Here is a 25,596-nt window from a genome sequence, read left to right as displayed (position 1 = left end):
AGAAATTATTACATAGTACAATATATGCTTGCCCTATTTTTACTATACCCTAGGCTCCTGCTTAGGGCTGGCCCTGTTGGAGACAGAATACCAGGCTAGGCAGACCCTTCTTGTTGTACATGATGGCAATTTCTCTGTTCTCAATGTACAGAAGAGAACTGGCTGTCAGAGCAGCTTTGATTTTCTGCCTCGTACTATAATGCAGCCTAAACGCTTTCATTATTCTAGAAAGTTATGGTTTTTTCCACAGTGTACTTTCTGCAGAACAGTGTGAAAACCTTTCCTAGTTTCTGCTGTGATTAGATATTCGAGAAAGAACTGTTTCATAGATATGACAAAGATGCTCTGATACATGCGCATCAGATTAATAAACTGAAATAAAAAAAAATTGATAAAAAAGGCATTGAAAGAAGTGGTGCAAGAAGTGCAGAAAAAAACCATACTATCTGCATATTCTGCTTTATCTCACATTTCTCCGGAAACATTAGGAAAAAAATAACAAGCTGCCCACACACTTAATATAAATTTATGAACCTCTCCTGGCTTTACTGTAAAGGCTACCATAAAGGGGAACAAAAAAGGTGAGAAGGGACTGTCATCAAGCACAGGACCCACGCAGGAAGAGCTCAGCGTTCTCAAAAACTGCAATTCTAGCTCATTACAAGTAACTAATCCATTACTTTAATATACGGACGTCTGTTCAAAGAAAGCTGGTAGCTAATTACATTTATGATTTCAATTTGGAACAGCAAATAAGGAGCAATACTTTTAACAATGTTTTCAGAGCTAAACTACACAATAAATATTCCATGTGACATATACTCTACACCTTTGCTCAAAGGTGATAGTTTCATCAGGTTTGTTTCTCGTTCTGTGCAGAAGAGAACAAACAGCAGGCCCTGTTCAGAACTAGAATAAAATAGGTGATAATGAACTACAGGTAGGGTAAATATTGCTGGTGATAAATAAATTTGTTATAGCTACCCTGCACTTGGAAGGATTTTGTTACAGACAATGAGGAATAGAATATTTGCTCACAGGAAGCAGAATGAATAGAAAGGGTTCTTTTCATTGTTTGCTACAAAGGTCTATGCCGTCAAAACCGTGGGAAATTCTCCATTTGGACGTGAACATTACCACTATCACTACTCGGACTAACGCTGAAATTCTTATCGTTATTAAGAGCTCACAGAGATTAAGCTATAGTTAAGTTTGTGGTATGTGAGGACACAAACATTATTTTGATCACAGAATAATTCAATTGGAGCAATGCCTAACCAGCACATTTAACTTGACTAACTGGTTCCTGCACTCGCTAGTGACATACTGGGTAGTTTCTGGAAAAAAAACAACCCTAAAACATAGCAATTTCCAGTTAGTCACTGCACAAGGCTTGCTTCAAGTCCTAGCTAAGCATGATTATATCCTTGAAAACAATTCTTCTGAAAACCACCACCACAGATTTTCCATTTTTTATTATTTTTTGGGGTCAAATTTGCCAATCGGGATCAAATTTGCCAAATTTATACCAATACTAGGATACTTAGGATTTTTTTCCTAACTGCCAATTCTATAAATTCAAGTCAAAGTTTGAAAAAGGAAGATTTTACTTCGTATTGTATAATGCAATTCTTTCCCCACTCCTCCCTCCTACCCCTGAAGGTTATTCTAAGCCTAAAACTGTTTTTTTCATATTTTTCTGAATGCCTAACACAGCACAGCTTTGACCTTCTAATGCGCATGCAAAACAATTAAATGGAATTGATTCTACACTATACATATGTGGAAAAGATATTTAATTGTAAAATAGAAAAAGTAGGCCAGAGTACAGTTTTAAGGGTAATTCTTCTGTGTACAGTATAGGTAAACTAGACTTTTTGCTTAAGTTTATATAAACAATTCCATAAGAGCAGTGAAACATGGAACAATAAAGCAAAGCACAGAGAGTTTTATCTTACAAAAAAGGAATCTGCACAGTAGTTCAAAATTTAATGTAACACAGCACTGAACAATCTTAAGGCAGCTCAGTCTAAGCACAGGACTAGAAGCCAGGAACTTCTGAGATCTATTCTCAGGTCTACCACAGATTCACGTGGTCTTGGGCCGGTCATTTAACACTCCCTGTGTTGCACTTATACCAGTTATAAAATTGAGACAATAACACTCACTTACCTGCCTCAGGCAGTACAGTAAGGGTTCTTTAAAAGATTTTACAGTGCTCTGAAGATGTAACATGCTATATGAATCCTAAGCATAATAGATCACTGCACAGACACACACAAACACAGTATCACAGTGAAGAACAATGATGCTAGGTAACAAGAGCATCACTACAACATAAAAAAATTACTTGTCCAATTGCATAATTAAAATGCAAGAGTCCATTTAGAAAAAATGTATCGCTGAAATAATTTCAAGGCTATTGGGGAAACGACATCAATAGGAATATTCTAAAAGAACTACTATTTGTGTTCCAGTGGAGACATTCTTTTCTATTAATTACTGAACTTTAAAGTGTTTGTTCAGGACAATTGTAAGACACAAAGTGAAGTTTCAATGCCTCCACTACCAAATTTTAAATTGCTTCTAATATGTAAATTAAGATTTTTTTGTTCTTTTTAATTACAAATTACATTCTTCCGAGAAATATACCATCCACAATAAAACTGGCTGCTAGCTTACTTCAAATGACCTATAGGCTAAACATTTTTCTCATAATTTTTCTCATCTTTGCTGAAAAATACCTATGCAAGATGTATGTGTAGAAATTATAAAAACATGCAGCATATGTACAAACTGAAAAGTTTAAAAAATATTAGCTTCATATACATGTAAATCTACTTGGATATATCTGAAATTAAATATAAAAATTTCACCACCTAAAATAAAAAAAAAACCAAAAATGGTTTTCAGAGAATCTGAGACAACTACTTAAAGCTGTACAAAGATTTCCACTTGGAAATGTCTTATTCAGAGAAGTTTAGGTTGTTACCATGTAGAAATAACTGTTAATTCATTTTGTCACATAATTCATTTTCAAGTTGTCAGCTTAAATCAACAACATCACCCTTAAAACTGTTCTGTTTTTCAGAAGTTAGATTCATACTAAAATCAAAAATTTCACAAAAACATTGGCTTCTTGTGTTTCTGGATCCGTTCAAAAAGATTTATCAACTCATTTTGAAACTGTAAAAAAACCAACTATTTACAGTATTTAATTTTAAATACTTTTCACAATTTCTAAATTCAGAGTTTTTATGTTACAAGAAATTCATCAGAGCTCACGGCGTAAGTCCAGTTATCAACTTGTAGCATCTTCTCTATCATGTAATCCTGCGTCTGTACCTATATAGCGTACAGTTCAAGATTGTACTGCAGGTTTTTGAAAGTAACAGGCTTTGCAGTATGTTCATTTTTTATTAAACAGCTTCTTTATTAGTCTGGAGGCGGTTCATTGCCTCTAACTTCTGCCGATAGGCCTCTGCTTCTTGTTCTTTCTTTAGAAGCTGCTGACGATATTTTTGTGCTTCTCTGTTTGCCTCATCCAGCTGTTTCTGAAGAGTTTCTCTTTCCTATTAGAAACAGAACCAGCAATATTTTGTCAAATATGTATCAAATACAAGTTCAAATGGCAAATACTTTTCCTTTACATGCAGCTCAAGTGTTAAGGTATCATGTCAAAACTGTTCTTACTCATACAAACCTATATGAATGCTGCTGTGTAAATTAGACATGAACTATCACACCAGACAACTCCCCACAATAAGGCTTGAACTGTAAATATAGTAAACCCAAGTTCCTTTAGCTGCAAAGATACCAAACAAGTCTTCATGGAAAAAGAGTGAAATAAAAAAGTGGGAGCATGGTGACCAAATACTAACATAATATATTAACATTTCTCCAGTGATTCAATTCCTTTGTTACTTTTTAAAATCGGAATCCAATCTAACAGGATTGTCCCTTTCTGTTGTATTTCTAATCAGACAGTGTAATGAAAAACTGTTACCTAACAGCAGTTTGCACTGGAAAGTGACAGCTGCCCACTAACCGAAATACACACATAACTGGTTTCTCAATGAAGTGATCTGAATGATTGATACTATGCAATCCAGAGGTATAATTACATCCCCAAGGACACCACATTTTTATGAATTAACAGGCATTTAGCTAGATAAGCTTTTTCAATTCAAAAGGAGTAACTTAAGGCTCCATCCTGCATACAAGTTTGTTGGCGGTGGCTATAAAATGGTTTCCAAGCAAAATAATACGGGAAATGCCACTTCCTATGAAGCTGCCTCAGGAACTAAGGGGAATGTATTTCTATCTCCAGTGACGTAGGTACCGTCATTTTGTTTGAGGCTGCACTGAGCCCAATTGAAAAAGCAATTTGCTTGGAAAACAGTTTTGTTTTGATCTTCAACCAAATACCACTTCATTAAAGTGCATCATACTTTTATGAGTAATGTAGCATTTGATTTCAAATCATTCTTTCCACTGTAGTTGTTAAGTAGCCACAGGAGGGGGGTTGTCAGAGGAGCGAGCTATCTCCCAGAAAAACAGAACTCTTATCAAAAACTGAGACCCAGTGAAAATAAGTTGCCTTTTCACCTTATTCCCATCCCAGCAGTTCGGTATCACATTCCCATTTAATACCTCAAAAACTTGTTAGAAGTTTCTGCCCCCACACCCCCATAACAGCATCCCTATTCTTCACCTCTTTGATGCACTCACATATTTTCATGGTCAGAGCCTGAAAATACAAAATATTCTGCCTCCCTTCTACTTGCTACTGTTCTCAGTACTTGTCACAGTTACATTTAGCAGTCACATGCTGTGCTGAATGTGCTGGAATATAATGACATAGGTGATCAGATCATTGCTAACAGCAGCATCTGTATAGCAAAAACAACAGGTGAAGGAGAGATGTTATTAACAGGTTATAAAGACTAGCTATAATACAGAACAGAACAAACTCCATTAAGTGCAATCTGATTTTACATAGGGCTTTAAGAGCTGAAGGAGGCTTGCTAGGGTTTGCTTCATTTGGAGCGTGTGCTGATAAAATGAGAGCTCATCTGATCTTGCTTACTTATTTGAAAAGGAAGTTCAGCTTCCACCTCTGAGAATTTGAATTCTGCTTTTTGAGCAACTTTTTGAATGGCCAACCCATGTAGCAACTAGATTGACAAATGCCAAATGAACGGTAGAGCCTACATCTCAAAGGATCTGAAATACAACAATGATGTTCCAGCACCAGTCCAACCAAAACATACTATTTCTGCAAGTTATCTATGTAGTTTAAGGGGAGCCAACAGCTTACATAAAACAGCCTCATGGAGTAGGAAGTTGGTGAAAAAACCTTCAAGACAATTCTCAGGGAAGCAGTCAAAACAGTTGATCCTGCTACATGGGGAAAGCAACCCTTCCCTCTTGAGGGTACTCAGCTCTGGGATCTACTGAGCTGGGCATTATCTCTCTCATGCATTTGTCACATAAAAAACATCAGAAATCTACTACTGGCAAAAAGCAAAGCTGTTCTGTCTACTGGGCTGCAGAAGAATAAGAACCACCAGTAGCTCACTGGCCAGTGGTTCTGCGATGCATTACAAGAAGCAAGGTGCAATCACTACTATGGAGTGTGTGCAGACTGCAAACACTTAGGGGTTGAGAGGTTCTCAGACCACATCTTAGGAGTACTTCCCACAGGAGAGAGAAATAGAGCCATATACCCATAAGGAGTATAGCACATTAAGGAAGGGATAGAAAAAAAGGAAAAAAAAAGTCTCAGTGGCAGAGACAAGAAGCTAAAACCAGTATCTACCAGACAGACTAGCAACTCAAAGCATGTAGATTAGCCCAGCAACTAATAGGTGTAGTTTTCAGACAGTCATAGTCCCAATGTAAACAGAATGAGTTAAGGAATTGAGGCCAAGTATACTGTCTAACTAGGCGGTGGAAAGAAACCAATGCTTCTGGAGAAGCAATGCTGATCTACAGTGGACTGAACAGTGAAAATTGGTTCCTCAACTTTGACATCTAGAATAGGAACGACTATATCTGGTCTATTAATTTCATCAAATCCAGAAAGTGTTCTTAGGGCATTCTTTAGAACACAACTGAAAGTGTTCTAATTATCTGAAGTCCTTTTGTATCAGTATAAAAACCTACCCAGGTAAAAATCAGATTAGACGATCCTGAGTGCTCTTAAGAAATCTTCCATCTTATGAGGGAATTTTCTCCATTATATGTAACTTTTCTGAACAGTCTATATATTGACAACAGGGACAACCATAACTAAAATAACCAAAACAAGCATTCTTTTTAACAGCAGAAAAAGCAGGGATATGAATTCGCTAATACAATTGATTTACAATTATTTAGTCTAATGAAATTATTGTCCTGGTTCTAATGCATGTCACCTTTCAAACATGCAACATGAGAAAAACATTCAAATTCAAGAATGAAAATAAAAATCACTGTATGTTAATGAATTATGCATGAAAATGAAAAACAGAGTAACTGTGTGACGGGTTTTTTTTGCTGCAATCCTATGTTTAAAATCCCAAACTGTTTAGGAAAACTACTATCGCTCTTCAAAATGAGCTGAAATGTTTGAACTTAACAGACCCAAAAGAGAAAAAAAGAAAATCAAAAAACACCACTACAGCTTTAGTCACTCACAATACTTTCACAGGAGAGTTTGTCACCTCACATGAATGGGAGAATGTTCAACTTAAAGACTTTCAAACTACAGTTAACTGTTCATACACTATGAATTTAAAACAGCTGAAGAAAGCACTCTTAGACTTGAATCAACTCTTTATAATGAAATAAAGGAATGAATCACCAGTGAGGTAAAGAAACCAAACAATACAGGTTTTCTACATTAAAAAAATATTTTAATGAAGGGAGGGGTTCCACTCCCTCCAAATTCAAGTATCTACCACCTTCTCTGATGATGAAGTTTGAAGTGAACCAACTTTATGTGCACTTCTTTAATGTCCCTGTGACCAAAGTGAGGTAGCACCACACCCCCTGTGAACCACAATAAGGCTCCTGAAGTCAACTGGCCTCCACACAGAGGCAGAGGTCTGCATGTGCATTTCCAGTTGTACAGGCAGGGACAAAGTCAGTCATCAAAACTTGCACTTAAAAGTAACAGATAAAGTAACTCATTTAAACCAACTTCTTTCGATATTTGAGAAATGTGTTTAAAATATATAATTGAAACTGGTAATCCCCCTTAAAAGAATTATTTGTACTGTTATACCAACTATCTGTAATTAGGAACAGGTCAATTTATTCCTTAACCAATCTAAATTTTTCTTCCTTCACCTAACAGAATTATTAAAATACTCAAGGAAATGTAATTTCCTTTAGGAATAATTCAGGCAGATGTTTAAAAGTGTGAACAAAAGAAATGCTTTTATTGTAACAGTCATACATTTAAAAAATGCAGCAAGAAAATTTCAACTGTCATGATAATCTGTAATGACCACAAAGCTGCAAAGGCCAAAAGCATTTGATGTGACAACTTAGGGACAGGGAAAGCAAGTGATGAAAGGTGGTAATTTTGTTATTAGACATGGATAACATATAGCACATACTGTACAATAAAAAGTATTCAATTAGGCACAATTCAATAATATGAACAGAAGTTGGAGAATACATCCTTTGATAAATGAAATATCATGGAGTTGACAAAATGAGAACTTACAGCCTAGTCAGGGCAGACAGCAATTTTCATAAGCTTTTGACCAGAACTGGTCAGCACAGTTAGAAGTAACAGAAGAAGGAATGAGATGGTTGACCTATTGTGGTTAATATTAAAAAAGCTATAATTTTAAATTGAACAGCTACATCTATTTGTCATACATAAAAAGAAAAGCTCTCTCAATGTTGTTAGGTCTTCTGCACTGTAATTTAAAACAAACAGGATGGTGCAAAGATGAACTGCTTCAAAATTAAAAAAAAAAAAAAAAAGGAAAAAAAGGACAGATAAAAATTCATAAACCCAGAATCTTACTGTTTCCCATTTCCATTAACAGTTATCTAGATATCATGAATGGAAAGGAAACATTGCTAAAAATATGATCTCACAATCAGGACAAGCATGTGGTCATAACAGAAAGATGAGGGTACAGTACTCTCATTCACTGCTAGCAGAGTCAAGTTACTCGATAATGTATTGGTACCTAGTTTTAAAAACTAGCTAGTGATCTTAAAGGAAAAACAAAAAAATTAAGGTATCGAATACTGAAATAAGTGTCACTTTTACATGCATGACCAGAGAATGAAGCAAACAGCCCTCCTATATTCTTTTTACAACAACTTTGTAAAAGATGAATTCCAGTAACAGGGGAGACTGAACAAGTTATTGTTTCACACACTTCATTCTGTGGTAATACAGAAATTAAACTCTAGAACACCTCAAAAAGCCACAACCAGATATTCAGTGCTGAACACTCTGGTTAACACATATCACGTAATATACTCCTTACTTCTATTTCTGCAGACTCCACACGATTTTCAACAATCTCAATGCACTGTCTCTTCACTGGCGGTTCTTCGCTTATCACAGTTTCTTCAGCAATGTCTGTTGCTGGAACTGTTAACACTGAAAACACATTTGTACATATAAATAAATTTACTTAAAACAATATTTGCACTATATAAAATTCATACAATTAAGTAATTTTATTAACAGCAATGAAATGCAAAGACTTTCTCTTATGAAAACACAACTATATAATAAAGTGCATTATAAAGTCAGTACAGGGAAAATTTACTCAAAACTTCAGCTGCTTGTATGCTACCAAAGAATTTTAAAATTCGTAGTTGCTGAGGTCTACAATGCTGTCACTCTGGAGTATCATTGCCATTTTTCACAGAGTAAACAGACACGGAAGTGAATTGCAGCAGTTACCAGTCTGTCAATTCTGTAACTTATGTACAGACCATCTCCTTTATAATGTTTCTTAAGCAAATAATACAAAACTGGCTTTTGATTTTGATTAGAACACCTTAGGTAATCTGAAAGTCCAGTAGTTATTAACCTTGGAGGAAAAAAAATTGGGGATCTAAAGAAATTCATACTCTAATTTATTCATGCATCCATGTGGCAAATAAATGTTCTGTCACTTCAGTTACTACCTACACACATTCATGCTTTCTGATAACTAGCTGTACTTGTTACTAGAGAGACTGCGAACCAAATCATTTGTCTCCTGTGTACAACTCTTCAAGCTCCACACTGGGAGTCCTCATGAAGAAACCAGAAAGGGAATCATTTTCGCCTAAATAATAGTGGCAGAGCATCTTTAAAAGAAACCACCCAAAACACACGGATGTCACAAAATAGCACTTACTACACTAGCAGCTTCCACAAACAAAGTACATATAGCCCAACAGGATAATTTGGGTTGCCCTGGCTTCACTGGTTCTGCCATTGCTCCTCTAAAACCTCAAGCATGTAAGATTTGGCTTTTGTTCTGTTAAGAACACACTCCATGGGACTTGCATAGTTTGCTTCATGCATCAGATTTCTAAATCAAAGCTTCACCTCCCCGCAGTATTTCCAGCAAGGCAACAGCGTAAGTATTGGAAGAAGGCTTTTTTTTTTACTCCATCTTCTAGTTTTTATAACAATTTTGCAAGAATCAAGCTTATTGAAGGCAAAGCAAGCAGTTATCACTTTTCCCTTAAACGTCCCATTTCTCTTCCATACAGTTTAATAAATCTTCCATTCTTTCTCCTAATGCAGAGACTCAGCTGACATGTGGTAACTCACTGAACTGCAGTAGCTCATGTGTCTGAGCCTTTTGCAGTATAAGAATTCAAAGACGTATTTAAATTGATAATTACACAAAATTGTCCAAGCTATTTGCACCTAACAATTTATTATTATTACTATAACTAAAACAGTTCCTCAAGCTCGAACCGTACAAGTTTCCACTCACCTTGCTGTCCATCTGGCATGGTCACAATGATTGGTTGCCCTATTCCACTGGTTGGAATCGAATGCAGATTACCAAGCTGAATGCCATCTGTAACTATAGTAATAACTTGCTGACCTCCAGAACTGACAACTTGCTGAATAGCACCATCCACAGATTCTGCAGTCACAACCTCTTCTGTGGCCACGACTATCAACAGATTAGTAAAGGCATTAAGTCAATTTATAAATTAAGCTTTATGATTTCAAATGCATTTTGGTACAGCTGAGAAAAAACTTCTTCCATGTCTTTTAAAATTTGATCCCTCCCACCCCCCAATTAATGCATTACTGCACCTTATATTGTTAATAAAAATCTTTCACCAGGCCAACATAAAGAACTAACATTCTGAAATACACATGCAATTCTGTCCTGGTTTACCTTGCTCAATATAATCATTTTTTTATTTAGCATGTTTCCTAATAGATACACCCCACTCAAAACTGATGCTTTGGGTTCAGTGTTAACGTGGCAACAAGAACAAGAGTTATTTTTAAGAATACAAGTAACTTTTCCACTGTACACAAGCTGGACTAAGTTACACTAACAGCAGAATAAAAAAAAAAAAATTAAACTTGAAATACTAGCTTGAAACTACTCCTCAACCAGTGCCTTGCCAGGTGTACCTCAGGATCCAGCCCTGATTTCTCTGCGTACTACAATGGTCTTCAAGACAGTAACAGACTGAAGGACCTCTAGAGAACCTTAAAGTTTTGTCTGTACTACATGGGTACTTCAAACACAACCACAACTTTATTTATTATACAAAGTATGAAACAGTACTAAAGGAAAAGTTCTGCAGAGTTGACATTTTTTTACACCTTTGAAGGAGAAAGATAAAGCTAAAAAAGTAAAATAAACATTGTATGTATATAATTTTATAGGTAAAGTAAAAATAAAAGAACCCAGCTCAACTAAATATTTCAAATTCATTATTTGATAACGAGTACACAGCAGTGAACTCTCACAGTTCTATATTACATCTGTAAGTCAAGGTCAGATAAGGGAAAGACTGCATTCAGAACTACAACACATACCACAGCTTGCACTATAGTTGTAACTGGGGTCTTGTACTACCACCCTTTTTTTTAAAACAAAACAAAACAAAAACAAGAAACTGAGACAGAGCAAGATCACTAGTAGCACAATCAAAGAATTTCAAGCATACTAACTCTGTATTTTATTTTCAATTTGTCAGGGTAAAAGCTAAGCCTTTGATTTAAATAACAGACAGCAGAGTGCTTTCTATCTACAGAGATGAAATTAAAACCCTACAGACCGTGTTGTGATGCTCGAGATGAGAGAAGGTAGATAAAACCCTGAAGCTTTCATCTTTTAAGTTAATTACAATATAACACACACAGAAAAATCACTCTGTAGTTCAAATAATGACTGCAGTCACTGCCTTCTGAAGATTTTTATGTTCAGAGATTACTGTCCTACAGCACTGCTTAAATATTCATAGAGTGTTTATTCAGTAAACCAAAACAGTAAGTCCTACATGAATAAGTGGTGTTGTATTGAACTTGATTTGGCTTCCAAGAACAGGCTCAGCAGTAAGAAAGACCACTGTCACCAAAAATGCCAAGTTGCAAGTGCCAGTACTAGCTGCTATGGTAAACAGCTCCGATCTTTCAAACTCAACGTTGGGCTTTTAGTTCTGGAAGGAAACATTATTAAGACTTCTTCAGACCTTGAAAGAAAAATGGAGATGTTGTCTAAAAAGAAGTTATTCTATATAAAAGAAAAATATCCCCATAAATTCAGTCCTTATTCCTCCCTTGCTCTCCTTCTGTATCTATGTCCACTAGTTACCACACTACTTCATACACTGAAGGAAAGCTGAAATCATTTAAAACAGCAGCACTATTATTTTCAAGAATCTCTGTATTAATGTGCATCATCTTCTTCTGCAGTGTGTGGGGGGGGAGAACACCTGCACATACAGTAAAACATATGCCTAATTCCAACATAAGCACACCAAATACTGCATTCCAAATACACATCTTAAACCAGATTTTTCTCTAATCCAACTCTGAGTTCCATACATACATTATGCACCACATTTGTACGTAGCATCCATGTCCTCGTATACACTTCATTTAAGTAACAATTGAAAAAAGCATGATTCTATTCAGCTCCAGTGAGAAGCACCTTTCTTTCTTTGATTTTACAAAATTGATGTGTTTTTAACTGAGACACATGAGGAACTAGGGGGAAGAGATCAGTGTAAAGTTAACTTGGAAAGAGAAAAACCTAGACAGAAATAACATAAAAGGCAGAACCTAAGTGCTTTCTCCAAGTGTCATGGTTTATTCTGGCAGGCGGCCAAATAGCACACAGCCGCTCACTCACTCCCCCACCCTCAGTGGGATGGGGAGAGAATCGGAAAGGTAAGACTGAGAAAAACTTGGGGGTTGAGATAAAGACAGTTTAATAGAAAAGGGAAAATAATAGTAATAATGATAATGATAGAATATACAAAATGAGTGATGCACAATGCAATTGCTCACCACCCACACTCACCGATAACCAAGCAGTGATCGCTACTTCCTGGAACACGCCTACCATTCATATACTGAGCATGACATCACATGGTATGGAATACCCCATTGGCCAGCTGGGCTAGCTGTCCTGGCTATGCTCCCTCCCAATGCTTGGGCAGTTTTTTTGGTTTTTTGTGGTTTTGTTTTTTTGGTTTTTTTTTTTAAGCTGAATGTCCTTGACTAGCAGGGTACTTAGCAACAACTGAAAACATCAGTATGTTATCAACATTCTTCTCATACTAAATCCAAAACACAGCACTGGGAAGAAATTTAATTCTATCCCAGCTGAAACCAGGACACCAAGTTTATACAGCCTTAAATACAGGAGGCAAGAGCCAAAACCAGAATTCTCAATCCTACAATTTTTGAGAGTATTTATAAATGGATCTTTTACAAGATGAGCACAAAGAGAAGGGTATTTTTTGTTGTTGTTTTTATTTTTTTTTCCCTTGAACACACGTACTACTAATGCACAGGTGACAAAAAGCTGCTTTTGTATTCTTTACACTTCATAAACTATTAAAGGAGTAAGAACCCAGGAAATAATTTGCAGACAGTAAGATTCTGCAAGATTGCCCACACATCTGCATAAAAATCAAAGCAGAAGAACTGAAAAAAACAGGAGGGTTAGGTGTGATGCACACTGCATTATTGAAGGTGGGAAGCTACTGCATCAAGACTTCAAGTTTATTCCTTCCTGCCTGTCATCTCCTGCCTCCTCTCGAATAATTTTTATCTTCAGTGGTTTACTGACATGTAACATAGGTTACGCTGCACCACTGCAAGGGTAAGGCCATGAAACATGAAAACACTCGGTTAGTTACCAAAGTCTATCTACTACTGAGTCCTGGATACACATTTAATGTTCCGTAATCCCATGCAATCCCTTCTCGAGTTTCTCTCTCCTACAATTAGATCTGAGTTTCACTGAAATATATTAATCGATTGAAAACATCAGCAGCTTCTTCTGTAATGAAAAGCACTGCATTCTGGTTTTGAATCATCCACTTCACTTGCAATATTTAAATGTCATAAAACGGTATAGCTGTACTTAGGTACTGCTTTGAGAAGTACTAGAAGAAAAGAGCAGTATTAACAAGAAATCCTGCAGGACTTCAAAATACTTAGAGATGAAAACTCAGGTATATGTTGGGATGCAGCTGTCATGCCAGCAAGTCTGACAGTACAGATCTCTTCTCTATTTTCAGTGTAAACTGTGTCCTTAAGAATGATGCCATCTGCAGAGCCGAATTCTGTGAGAATTTTTAAGTACCAGACTTCGGCCATGCAATGTATCTCAGTTCTGTAAAATTTATCATATTGACCATCACCAAGAAAAAAGCAAAATAAATGCATTTCTTTAGAAACGTGTTCAGAAAAATTTAGGTTACCAAGAGCATCATAAATCCTTCATCGACAGAGGGTTGTTGCTCTCCATACTGATCTCCAGCCACTGGCTTTGAAGTTAGGCTCATCTTGCTACATATCACATCACTAATCAGTGCTCAAAATCCCAGGCTAACTTGGAAATAAGGCTATAGTGCTGTATGTCAGCATAATAAATACTATAAATACTAAATAAACAAAAAAGCAATCTGGCCTAACATAAAACTCCAATAGCTACAGGTATATCATACCGCCTGAGAAAACTGTGGAGCAACGTATGCAAAACAGCACTGGGCAAGTAAAGTGTGCATGAAATACTTCACAGCTTTCTTTAGAAAGCCAGGCCCCCACCAAAACACCTTTTGGACCTCTCAGGAAGTTTTTACTCAACCATACCATATAGCCTACTTCAGAGACAAAAACTAGGGATTTCTGTGTCCCAAAGCTAGCTAACAAAGAATTAACGTAGCACTTGACCTCCGAACTGCTAGTTTTACCTGATTTTTTATGCAATGGCAAGATACTAACATACACCATAATTGGAAAATATAGTCTGGAACAGAAGTTTAGTGGCATCCTCTTATAAAGTAACTTTCAATAATTCAGAAGCTTTTGATCACATTTTAACTCTATTGTAAATGGTATTACAACCTGCTTAAATTATAAAAGGAGGTCTTTTCCTTGCTTATGTCTCTCTTTCTCAAACCTGTTAGTGGTAATGACTAGTCTTTATAATCCACTTTGATTATAAGACTCCTGACTGCCATTTCTTTCTTCACTTTGCATGTGGTAATGAACAAAAGTGAAAAAGTACACAAAACAAGCACCACATTATTCAGAAAGAATGGAGAAAGATATCTGGGGTAACTTGCAGAGTATGGAACCTTGACCAAAGTTTTTCTCAGACAAAGCAGTAACTGGCAAAGATCCACAGGGCAGGGGTGAAGGGTTCTTGTGTTAAGAAAGAGGAATGCAAAACTTGGGAACTACAGGCAATGGAATTCCTTGTCCCTTTCTGGCTTCCTGTCATGGCTTTATGAAATAAGGGAGCACGAATACAGCTGCAGTGAGGGATGCGGGCTGCTTCTTCCTAGGAGAACAATAATGTATTGCTAGGCTTATGTTTACCTGAAGTGCCATGACAGCATACCAGCATCCCATGAGGTGGGACATACTAATCATTACATATTGTTATAAATGCAAGTAGAATGCCTCAAAGTTAAAAAAAAGACCCATAGACAGTCTAATGGGCAAACTGCACATTAAGATAACAAAATATTCTTGTGCCTCTTGGGTGAAAGATTTAAAAAAATGTTGACAAAGTATACGCAAACAACATTGGGGGCCATTTCCCAATATTTAACAGAAAGAAGCATTCAAAGAAAACAGTCTCCCACCAAATGCAACTAGACTGTATGTAGACAAAGATGTGAATTCAATCTCCTGAATTATGCTTGCTTTCAGCAAGATGAATGCTACTCACATTAGGCACAGAAATACCAGTTCTGTTCAGAAATCTTATTAAGAAATAATTGTACATACAAATCTGGCAACCTTCCAGGTGAAAGTAAAGGAAAAATTCTGTTCACGTTGAAAAAAGGAAGGAAGATTGTAATTTCATTTCTGTATTAACTGTATCTCCAAAAGCGCCAGTTACGTACTTTTAGTTTATTAAATTACTTAGCTTTCTAACCTGGTGTTTCTGAAGAATTAGACAGTGGAGCTGATGCTTCTGCTAAAGCTGCCAATGTGGCTAATACTGACGTCGATGAATTTCCAAACTGTACAGCAGACACTCCTGTTTCATCTAGTAGGATGAAAAAAAAAGTTAGCTGATAAATTTAAAACCAGTGAAGTCCCTTTTTTTATTATTATCGCACTGAAGCTTCTAACACACCTCTGTTCTCAGCAACATTCTGCTAAACCGAAGTGCTATTCTGAAGGCAAGTTTGTTAAGCAAATGCAACTTCGGGTAATTTACCTCTGTGAAGACTGTTGTTTTAAGTATCTAGATATTTACAACACACAAAAAACAATGAAGAGGAACATGGTAACTACTCTATTCTTACCACTGTTTTTCCTCAAGCCTTTTCACTAAACGGTGAAAATCGATTAAAGTATAAAATCCCAGTAGCTATCCTATAGGCCTCTAAATACCTGTTCCATTTGATGTATTTGCAGGAGATACCAGACCTGTTAGGTTCACCACCCCTCCAGGTCCGATGATGAACTGCGGTGTCGCTGCATGTATCGTCACAGTGTCCGGACTCTCTGGATTCGTATTGATTTGGTTCTGCATTGCAATCTAGGAGACAAAGGTAATAATATCATTCATTCCAATTGTAGATATAAAGAAGTTATTTACCTTGTAAGAACTAGAATTATTGCGCATTCCAAACAGAGAGGATCTCCCTCGTTATACTCATGCAATATACACACATCGTGTCACATCTTGTGCTCTGTGTAAGCACATGAGAAACTTTTTTTGGTTGAAATCTAAAGACAAAAAGTCTGTTGAAGTGAAAGAGAATAATGACACATTGCTACTTCTCCTTACCATTTATTGTAAACAAAGAGGACCACATAAAGACAAGGCCCTTTTGTAGATATGCAAGCTCAAGTATCTAAAATACAGGCCTGAAGAACCAGGACTGCTGTGGCAGCCACATGCCATGAAAATCGGCTCTGACAGCTTAGTAATTGCCATGAATTGGCAATTCTTCTTTTTGTCTTTCTTTGAATTATTATTGACTTGTATTTACTATATCCTTTCTGCAATGAAGAGGAGGCTAAAGGAACCAGAAATTCATACAGTTCAAGATGTAGGGGAACAACAGATTTATACAGTGGCATAATGGTATTTTTCATTTGCTTTCTATTCTTTTCTCAATAAGGCTAAGCACTTAATTTGCCTTTAAGAACACTATTGAACAGTGAGCACACACTTCCATGGAAGTACCTATTATAATCCCGATTCCAATCACTTCTCCAACAATTCCATCCTAGTTTTTCTAACTCTGGAAAAATTGCCATCTCTTCTTTCCTCTCCTGATCTCCAATTATTAGAAAATTAATATCCATATATGAAGCTAATTGAACAACGTCAAAACGTATCGGCAGAGTAGGGCGTTAAGTTTTACGCCTTGCTTGTGAAGACTCCACCTAGTTCTGTGTACCGCAATGCTCAAATTTAAGAAAATAAAGGATACTTATCCTTGACTTTGTAGGTGGTGAAAATGCTCTTTGGCCAACTAATGTTTACTAACATTAATCTCATTTCCATGTCATGAACTAGACTGGAGTTTAGCATTAGCAGTCAATACATGGTCTCACAGCTGCTATATTATAAGCTTGGTTTATCCCACGTGTAAACAAGTACTTTGCTGTAAGTTCCCTTAACATCATGAATCAAAAGTTACCTGTAATATTTCTGCAAGGTCTTCATTTCCATTGTCTACTGCAATATCTAATGCCGTTTTGCAAAATTTACTCTGAGCATGAACATCTGCTCCGTACTTTATTAAGAGTTCTACAACTTCTTGGTGGTTATGTTCAGTAGCCCAGTGAAGTGCAGTCATTTTGAGCATGTCCTTCGCATTGACATCAGCACCGTGCTACAAACAAGATCATTGCATAAACTATGTCATTAGAAGTATCTGAATTAAATAATGCTGGTCACAGAATGAAGCCCAAAATTGTCCTTCTCCAGCAGTAATGTCCTGTTATCTTACATTTACAGATTTATTAAAAGTACTTCAATCCAACTACCAAATAAATTATTTGCCTCCAAGAATTAAAGACTCCCTAAAACATAACATGTCTTGGTTTTAAAAGTTGTTACTCACACAATGTCAAGTTAGGAAGAAGTCTTATTTTGAAACAGCAATAAATAATTCACCTGAAATAATGATGATTTTAATGCTAAAATAAATTACAGTTTAACAGGAAAACAAAGCACCCAATGCACACAGTATAAATGTTCGTATCATTTCAATGTTGGTTTCATGACTAAAAGGAAATCGCAAATATTTTATCATAAACCATTGTAATATCCTGCCTCAGACCTTGTTTCAGCAGTCTTTACCTTAAGTAAGACTTCTACTATGCTGGCATGGCCTTCTGATGCTGCCATATGTAAAGGAGTTCTGTCCACTTTGGTTCTGGCATCCCGACTTACACCTGCTCGCAGCAACACTTCTGTTGTTGAATAGTGTCCATACTGTGCTGCTAGATGAAGTGGAGATGTTCCCAACTGTAATATAACGGAAAAAGTGGAGTTTAAGTATTTCTTCTTACTCTGGAGCTATCGAACTGTGGTGTCAGGCCACCACTTCAAACTAATTTTCCCTTGCAGTCTCAAGGAAAGAAGCTGTCGGGACTTTTACAGACTATAAAGAGGAAAAAAAAAAGTTTAGATTTTTTTTTTTTCCCAATAATCACAACACACTAAGAACACCTCACTGGAGGCAACTTTTTGAGGTCTGTGCTATGTTTTTTCTGTCTTTTTGAGGTGTGATGTTTCAAGGGGCCTAATCCCATTTCTAGTGTTGGTCAACATGCCATACCAACATTGGAAGGGACCTCTGGAAGTCGTTTAAGCCCAATCTCCTGCTCAAAACAGAGTCAACTTGAAAGTTAGGTCACTAAGTAGATTAAGACTCTTACGGGCTTGTAAATACCCTAGAATTTTAGGTACCTGACCTCCCTATACAACCTATTCAAAAATAGGCACCTCCAAAAGACAACTCAGAGCCTCTATATTAGGGAACTCTCAGCTGCACATGTTAGGTAGTTGGGACTGCTTTCTTAATTCAGAACTCTTACTATACTAAATGCATAAACACAATAAATAGGAGCATGATTGCTGCTTTCTCCCATCAACCATTCCAAAGTTCATCTTAAAAGCCACCAGAAATGAGCTCATTCACAGTCTGTTACTAAAATCAGTAGGAGGTCATAGGAAGAAACAGACAATTTTAATTTTGAATTAGACATTAGATGATGTGACTGCAGAATTCCAAGAAGAAACTCCCAAGGCTTCCAATATAAATGCTCAACTGTAATAAGCTTATTTTCTTCTTCAGGTGAAAAAAGTAAGAGGATTTACTGAACACTGCAAAAGTTTTCCTTACCCAATCTGTGGTAAAAGGTGCTCCATTTGCCATCAAAATGCGAACTTCGTCATCTTGACCTGCTCGTGCAGCTTCTAAAAGTTTCTTTCCCAAATCTACTAGTGACATCTAGTGAAGGACATAAAGGAATATAAAGAAAAAATAACATCATTAATACTATTTTAAGTATTTTAAGTACACAAATGCCGCTGTCATTTTTTAATTATTATTTCTGAACTACTTGAAAAGATCAAAAACTGAAGTTGGTATTTTAGCCATGAGAACAGGATTGCAATAAGCAGCTTGATTTTAGAATTACTTTTGTCAGCCAAACAGAACTGACACTGGGGGGAAGATTTCAGTATTACAGTGCTGTAACCATAGCAGCTGCAAAGTTATATCACACTAAATTTAAACTGAACTGGATACACACTTCTTATAGCAGAAAGTGGTTTAGAAGCTCTCGCCTGATACTGTAACCTGCTGCAGCTTTGTCCAGCTTTCAAACGATGCTACATCATGGCTGCTATGTCACACACCCAAAGGCACTACATTCAAAATGCCTATACGTATTTAAGAGGTACCACTACATATTTAGATAGATATGAAACACAATACCTTTCTGACATCTTGTCCATCACTATAACTTCATTTTGTGCACCCTAAAATATAATTTCTGTATTCCTAGCTACAAAATGACGCAATAGGCATATATTATTGTACTATTTGCATCAGATACGTGAACTAAAACGTCTGCCTGAAAACCAACATTATTACCTGCTTCAACTGTCTCCAGTTACTAAAAACATGTTAACTGCAAAATTTTGATTGAGTCATGACCGAGATACTAGCTGAAAAACTTTCACATCATCTTTAGATAATCACCCTTTTACAGCACTCAAAGTTCCATATAATACAGAGCACACAAAACTATACATAGACAAATGACACCTATCTATGTTTCTGTTGCATCAAAGATTTCCCAGTATAACATCTTTTTAAACCCACTCTACTTCATACTTGCTATTAAATCTTCTCAGTAAAAAGAAAAATTAGAACTAAACCATAACTCACGCTACTAACCAAAATACATCATTAACGTTTTAGTCCTATACCTATGTTTTCCACTACCAGGATTCTAAGACTGGAATTACTTTCATCAGTTTGGTTTCCAGTCACAAGCAAAGTTAAGCCTGTACTACTAATAACAGCAGTTGCAAGGCCATGCAGCCAATTTCCTACACGAAGTTAGAGCATATCAGTTCAGAAAGAAATCCCAATAGGATCATTTTTTATCTCTTTTCTTAAACATACACTTCTATCACAAAACCAACATAACTAGAAAGTTCTCTGCACCTGGCTCAACTGGCAAAATTTGTGTGGTATATTGCTCAATAAGCTGAAAGCTATTGACTTTGGAAGAAATTGGAAAGGAAGACGGAAATATTGCAACTGCACAACTCCAACATGTATCAGTAGAGCCATGAATCGGAGCAGATTACCTCTTTGTCTACAGAACTGACTGCCGGCAGCAATATCCCCTTCACCAAGATAATACTCCATTTATGTCCATACTTCTAGTACACATGAACATGTTGATTTGTCTCCAGCCAGAAAAGGGACGAGGAGCAGGAAGGTGGCAGGACAGGGCAAATACTGACAATGGGAAAAGGAAGGAAAAAAGGAGCACAGAGTCAGATGCAGAGGAAGGGACAACAGCTGACTCTCTTCCATAAAGAAAAAGAGCAAAAGAGAAACAGGAATAAGAGAAAATTTACTATCCCCGTTAAAGGGAGACATTAGGAGTAATGATATAAAACAATAATAGGACAGAGAGGGCATTCGGCAAGTGCAGCAGTGAAATGAAGGAATATAGCACTCTCTTTATATGGCACCTTTTTTGGCGGGGGGGCAGCAATTTAAGAAGGAAAAAAGCATACACAAACACACACACTTTTTCTGGTGGTCCAATACCATCACATCAAGGTCCTCAGAAGCAAAAGGAAAGCTGAAACTTAGTGCAAAATACTGAAGTTAGGAACTAATTCAGAAAGACAACAATTCATTTTCCTTATATTTATTTTTGTTTTAAACACCAGTAGAGAGCAGGAGCTAATAAAGTCTCCTTTTGGAATTACAGAATAATTGAGGCTGGATAGGACCTCTCAAGGTCACCTAGTTCAATCTCCCAGTCAGAGCAGGCTCAGGCTGTGCACGGCTCGGTCCTGTTGAGTTTTGAATGTCTCTGTGGATGAACATCCCACCACTTCTTCAGCCTCATTCCGGTGTCTGACCACCCTCACGGTGAGAGCTGCCTTCTGTGTATACCTGTCTTTCTCCACTAACCAAAAGGACAGCCTTGATAACAAGCTTATACTTGATGTCTGTTAGACAACAAAAATAGGTGAATTAAATTACAGTCTGTATATTTAACAACTACACCTATTCAGAACCCATTGACCACATCTATACTGGTGGAATAAACTGCAAAGTTGTTACCAAAACCCTATGCAGCAAAATCAAGCAGCAAAAAAATTCTGTTATGGTGGCCTGTAAAATACAAGTCTCACTCCCAGGAGATGTTAGGGACAGACTTCAGCCTGAGATCGACACCTTTTCAGAGTCTCTCTGAGCTACTACTGTTGAATATGCTGTCAGAGTGACAGTACATCAGTTCTCATCTCAATGCAAAACTAAATAGCATTGTAGCACACTCAGTAAGAAATGTTCTAATCAAGGAAAAAAGAGGGAATGGAAGATCATACATGACATAACTTTCATTACCAGGTATTACTTACATTAACCAACACCCTCTTGGTTATATAAAGTGTTTGTATTTTAAACAAGAACAAAGCATCACAGAAGTTTACATATGTTTCATGACGCAGAATTTTAACTTCAGTTAAAACGACACAAATTTATTTTAGAAATGAAGTAAAAGTTTCAGTTCTCACAGGGTACTTGAAAGCATGCTTGGGCCATCTAGTGGAAGAAAGTTAAAAACCTAGCCAAATTACACAAACTCAAAAATAAAAGTCACACTATACGTTAATAATGCACTAACAACAGCAACTAAAGAGGCCTTTCCAACAAAAGACTCATGCACATTTAGTCACTTTTAACCAACGAATACTAGCATTCACAAAATTTCTCAAGAGTAGTCAACCCAAAGCTGATTCCTACTTGGCAGACCGTTCCAAGGACCAGTACTGTAAGGTCAGGAAACCCTTGAATAATAACATGCCCCACACTTCCCCCCATATTCTTCCACTGGTAGTACTGGGACATACCGAGACAGGTCTGCAGTGTCAGAATTTCCCTTTCTTCCCTTTCCAGAAAAATTCTTCAGCTGCTCTCTTGAGATGAGTTAGTCACACTACAATAGTGATACTATCTAAAGCAAAGTTCTACATGTAGTACAATAAAATATATTTAATGTTGAAATACTATTTCCATTTCAAAGCAGCACTCTTAAGTACTGCTGCTACTCCATGTAGTGTTACAAATCAACTCTGCCGAACTGCGTTAGAGGGTACTCTTCAGTAACCGTCATTTCCATGAAGCTTGGCTAGCACGACAGCTGGGTAATGCTTTATAAGAGGATTCTTTCAGACAATAAAAACATCACTGGCTCTGAAATAAAGTCTTGAGACTATTACAGTTATTCTCATGGCAATCTGAGTATGTTTCCAGACTTTAACAGCTCCTACACAACTTTAGGAACAGAGGGTTCTGTCTACAATTGAGTAAATAGGGAAGAGCTTCAGCTGGGTTTGGACTTCTTTGCATTAACCAGCTCCTGAACTTCCACATTTCAGTATTGTGATGCATTCTGTACAGTATCATTAGCCAGATGCCACAATGAACTGGTAATTACAATTTATATCAAATTATTATTGCTATTTTACTTCCATTCAATAGGAAATCATACTGCTTTTTTTGTATCCATCTTAGATTTCAGGGTTTTTACATTCTGTAAAATTCTGAACATCATGCTGTTACTGGAGGGTATATAACAGCACTTGACCAGAGTTTAGGTGGAACTGTGTGCAAAATGGGCTCTGTGGGGAGGGAGAGGAGCTGAAAAACATGCAGCTTGGGAAGCCTGGGGTCCCACATCACAGCCTACAGACAACAGAGCAGTAGAGTCTGCAGTCCAAAGGAAGAAGATTAAGTTTGACTTAAAATATTGCAGCACCTTTCAGACTGGTGTCCTGCCCCAAGGATCGTGGACCCAGCTTTTATTCCCCTTCCACCACTGCAGTGGTGAACATCAGCTGGTCAAAATCAACAGGCACAAAACAGTTGTTGCAGAACACCTGCTAACATGGAGATCTCGCAGCTGCCAGTGTATGCCAAGGCATACACTTCTACCAAGGCATGCTCCTAAAAGAGACATACTTACACGAGACAAGCATGGACTGCACTAGTGCAATTTACTGGAAGGTAAACTGAATAAATATATGCCCTATCTATGATAAGCATTTGCAATCATTCCTAAATACCCCAGGACAAAGTTCCATAAAATGCTAATTAAACAGGTTTCCCTACTGAAGTGACATGCAGCAGAATCATACTTGGAAGACAGCTTGAGACCCATCATCTCTCACATCCATTACCTCTGGAAAAAGAATGCCATTTTCAGAATGTCTTTTTCTTTCCACTACTTCAAAAAAATCAACCTGATTCCCCAGACCTGATCTTCAGAAATGCTATCATCCTACTGATTTCAACATTGCACAGTACTGCTAGAAATTCAGAATAGCAATTTCTAACTAATTTTATATGCCTATCCATATCAAGGTCAAAAATATTTTTAAGTACAGAGTATAAATAGTTATCAATAACTATTCAAATCTTTAATCAAGCACTCAGTTTTGATCATTATTAGAATTGAAACAAAAGATCAACTTGCTTTATTTTTTATTTTTTAACATCCTGATATAACAGCGCAATACTTGAATTCAGAACAATTCTTTAAGAAGTTTTTTATTTCAGTTACAGTTTTGTAACTTTTAAAGGAACCAGAAGGTCTGCATTAAACCTAGGCATATTTCCATGTGCTAGCATCTATTAAAAACTTTGGTGTGATTTTACCTTATATATCATTTAGTAGTGATTATAGTGACTTACATGGGATAAACTCAAAAAGTTTCTGTATTGTTTCCTAAGGGAATCATACTCTTCCAAATGTATTTTGACAATGATTTCACATGTCATACTTCAAATCTTAATATAAATATCATAGGCTTAGAGTATCCACACTTCTATTACGATAATGAAAATTACACAAATATATTAATAGCAGTGGGCTTTAATTCTAGTGCTTTCAGCTTTCCTCTATGACCATGTTGCGTTTGTAACTAAATTCTCTCTAGTTTGTTTAAACAGCAACATGACCTTCATGTTGGACTATGTATGCATCAGATGAAAAACATCTGATCTGAGAAAAGAGATCAGAAAAGCAAAAAATAGCTTAGTGGTTAAGATAGTCAAGCCTGTATTTATGCAGGTCTGTCCTCCAATTAGGTTCATACATTAATTTAAATTAGCACCAATCATCAACATAACTCCATTAAATAATGCAGATGATAGAAAAGTCTTGCCCTTAAAAAGGAGAGCACAGATTTGGCCATTATCTGCAACAAAATGCAACAGCTGAAGAATATTATTATGCAACAAGGGTGAACCATTGGCACCAACCAAGATTTGGGTTGGCACTGCCAACAAGCTACAAAGCTTTCATAGATAAGTTTGGCACTAGTTACCAAAAAGGTTACATCATGGCAGCTATGACTGACATGAAGAATCTAAGGGCTTGTGATGTAGCCTTTGAACTGTACTACAGCCTTAAGAGTACGTCTCAGATTAACTGAAACTTGAAAAATTCCTCAAACAAAAATCACCAGCCTCTCTAATTAAAGCATCTGTTTTATTATGAGAAATCTTCCTCGAGAGTTTCTGTCTAGCACATAGGCCTAAAAAAACCCTAGAAAACAAACTGTTTTCAGCAAAGAAAGTGGGTCATGAACAAAAGTCTACACCTAGGGTATGCTGATCTGCCATGTATATTTTTAACCTTACACAGCAGATTTATGTACCCTTACAAGTATTTCTATGTGTGTACACACTTCAACCAAACTGCTTAGTCTTACTAATATTTCAGAAGTCATAATTTAAAAAAAACATTAACCTAAAGTACTCCAAGGTGTGCATACACAACTTTTAGCACATTTAACTCTAATATGCAGCATTTGCCATTAAATAAAAGCTACCTTAGTAAGCAGATTAAAGGACAACATAACTGCTTTAAGTTAAAAACTCTAAGCACACAAGACTTCCTACAGGGGATTTCACCGACGTGCTATCAGTCAGTGTCTTACCAACAGAAACTACTTTGACTACTAGGAGAGAAAACAAAAACAGTCCGAACTAACACGTCTTATCCCACGTTTATGCTCCCATAATATGCTTTATTAAGAGTCCAAAGCAAGAGCTACAGATCCCGGGTGAGGGACACTGCAGAGGAGGGAAGCGCTCCCCTCCCACCGAAGCTGC

At 36.8% G+C, this 25,596-nt stretch overlaps 1 protein-coding gene across 2 annotated transcripts; it reads right to left on the bottom strand.

Moving 5' to 3' along the window:
- Positions 1–1,779: 1,779 nt before the first annotated feature.
- GABPB1 (GA binding protein transcription factor, beta subunit 1) lies at positions 1,780–19,167 on the bottom strand. Of its 2 annotated transcripts, none has more exons than XM_009588036.1 (8): positions 19,060–19,167; positions 18,012–18,179; positions 17,347–17,541; positions 16,121–16,232; positions 15,621–15,734; positions 9,960–10,145; positions 8,502–8,617; positions 1,780–3,572 (listed from the first exon to the last, which is right to left on the bottom strand). In XM_009588036.1, the coding sequence occupies exons 1-8, from the start codon at positions 19,165–19,167 to the stop codon at positions 3,420–3,422; spliced, it is 1,152 nt and encodes a 383-aa protein (XP_009586331.1). In that variant the 3' UTR covers positions 1,780–3,419. The 2 variants fall into 2 exon arrangements, with proteins under 2 accessions (XP_009586331.1, XP_009586330.1); XM_009588035.1 differs by having other exon boundaries at positions 2,594–3,572; positions 16,085–16,232.
- Positions 19,168–25,596: the final 6,429 nt, after the last annotated feature.

The sequence above is a fragment of the Fulmarus glacialis genome, unplaced genomic scaffold (genome assembly GCF_000690835.1).
Source record: "Fulmarus glacialis isolate BGI_N327 unplaced genomic scaffold, ASM69083v1 scaffold32961, whole genome shotgun sequence".
In the NCBI taxonomy this organism is placed as follows: Eukaryota; Metazoa; Chordata; class Aves; order Procellariiformes; family Procellariidae; genus Fulmarus; species Fulmarus glacialis.
The sequence above is the reverse complement of the archived record's forward strand: the minus strand, read 5'-3'. Positions and strand labels throughout refer to the sequence as shown.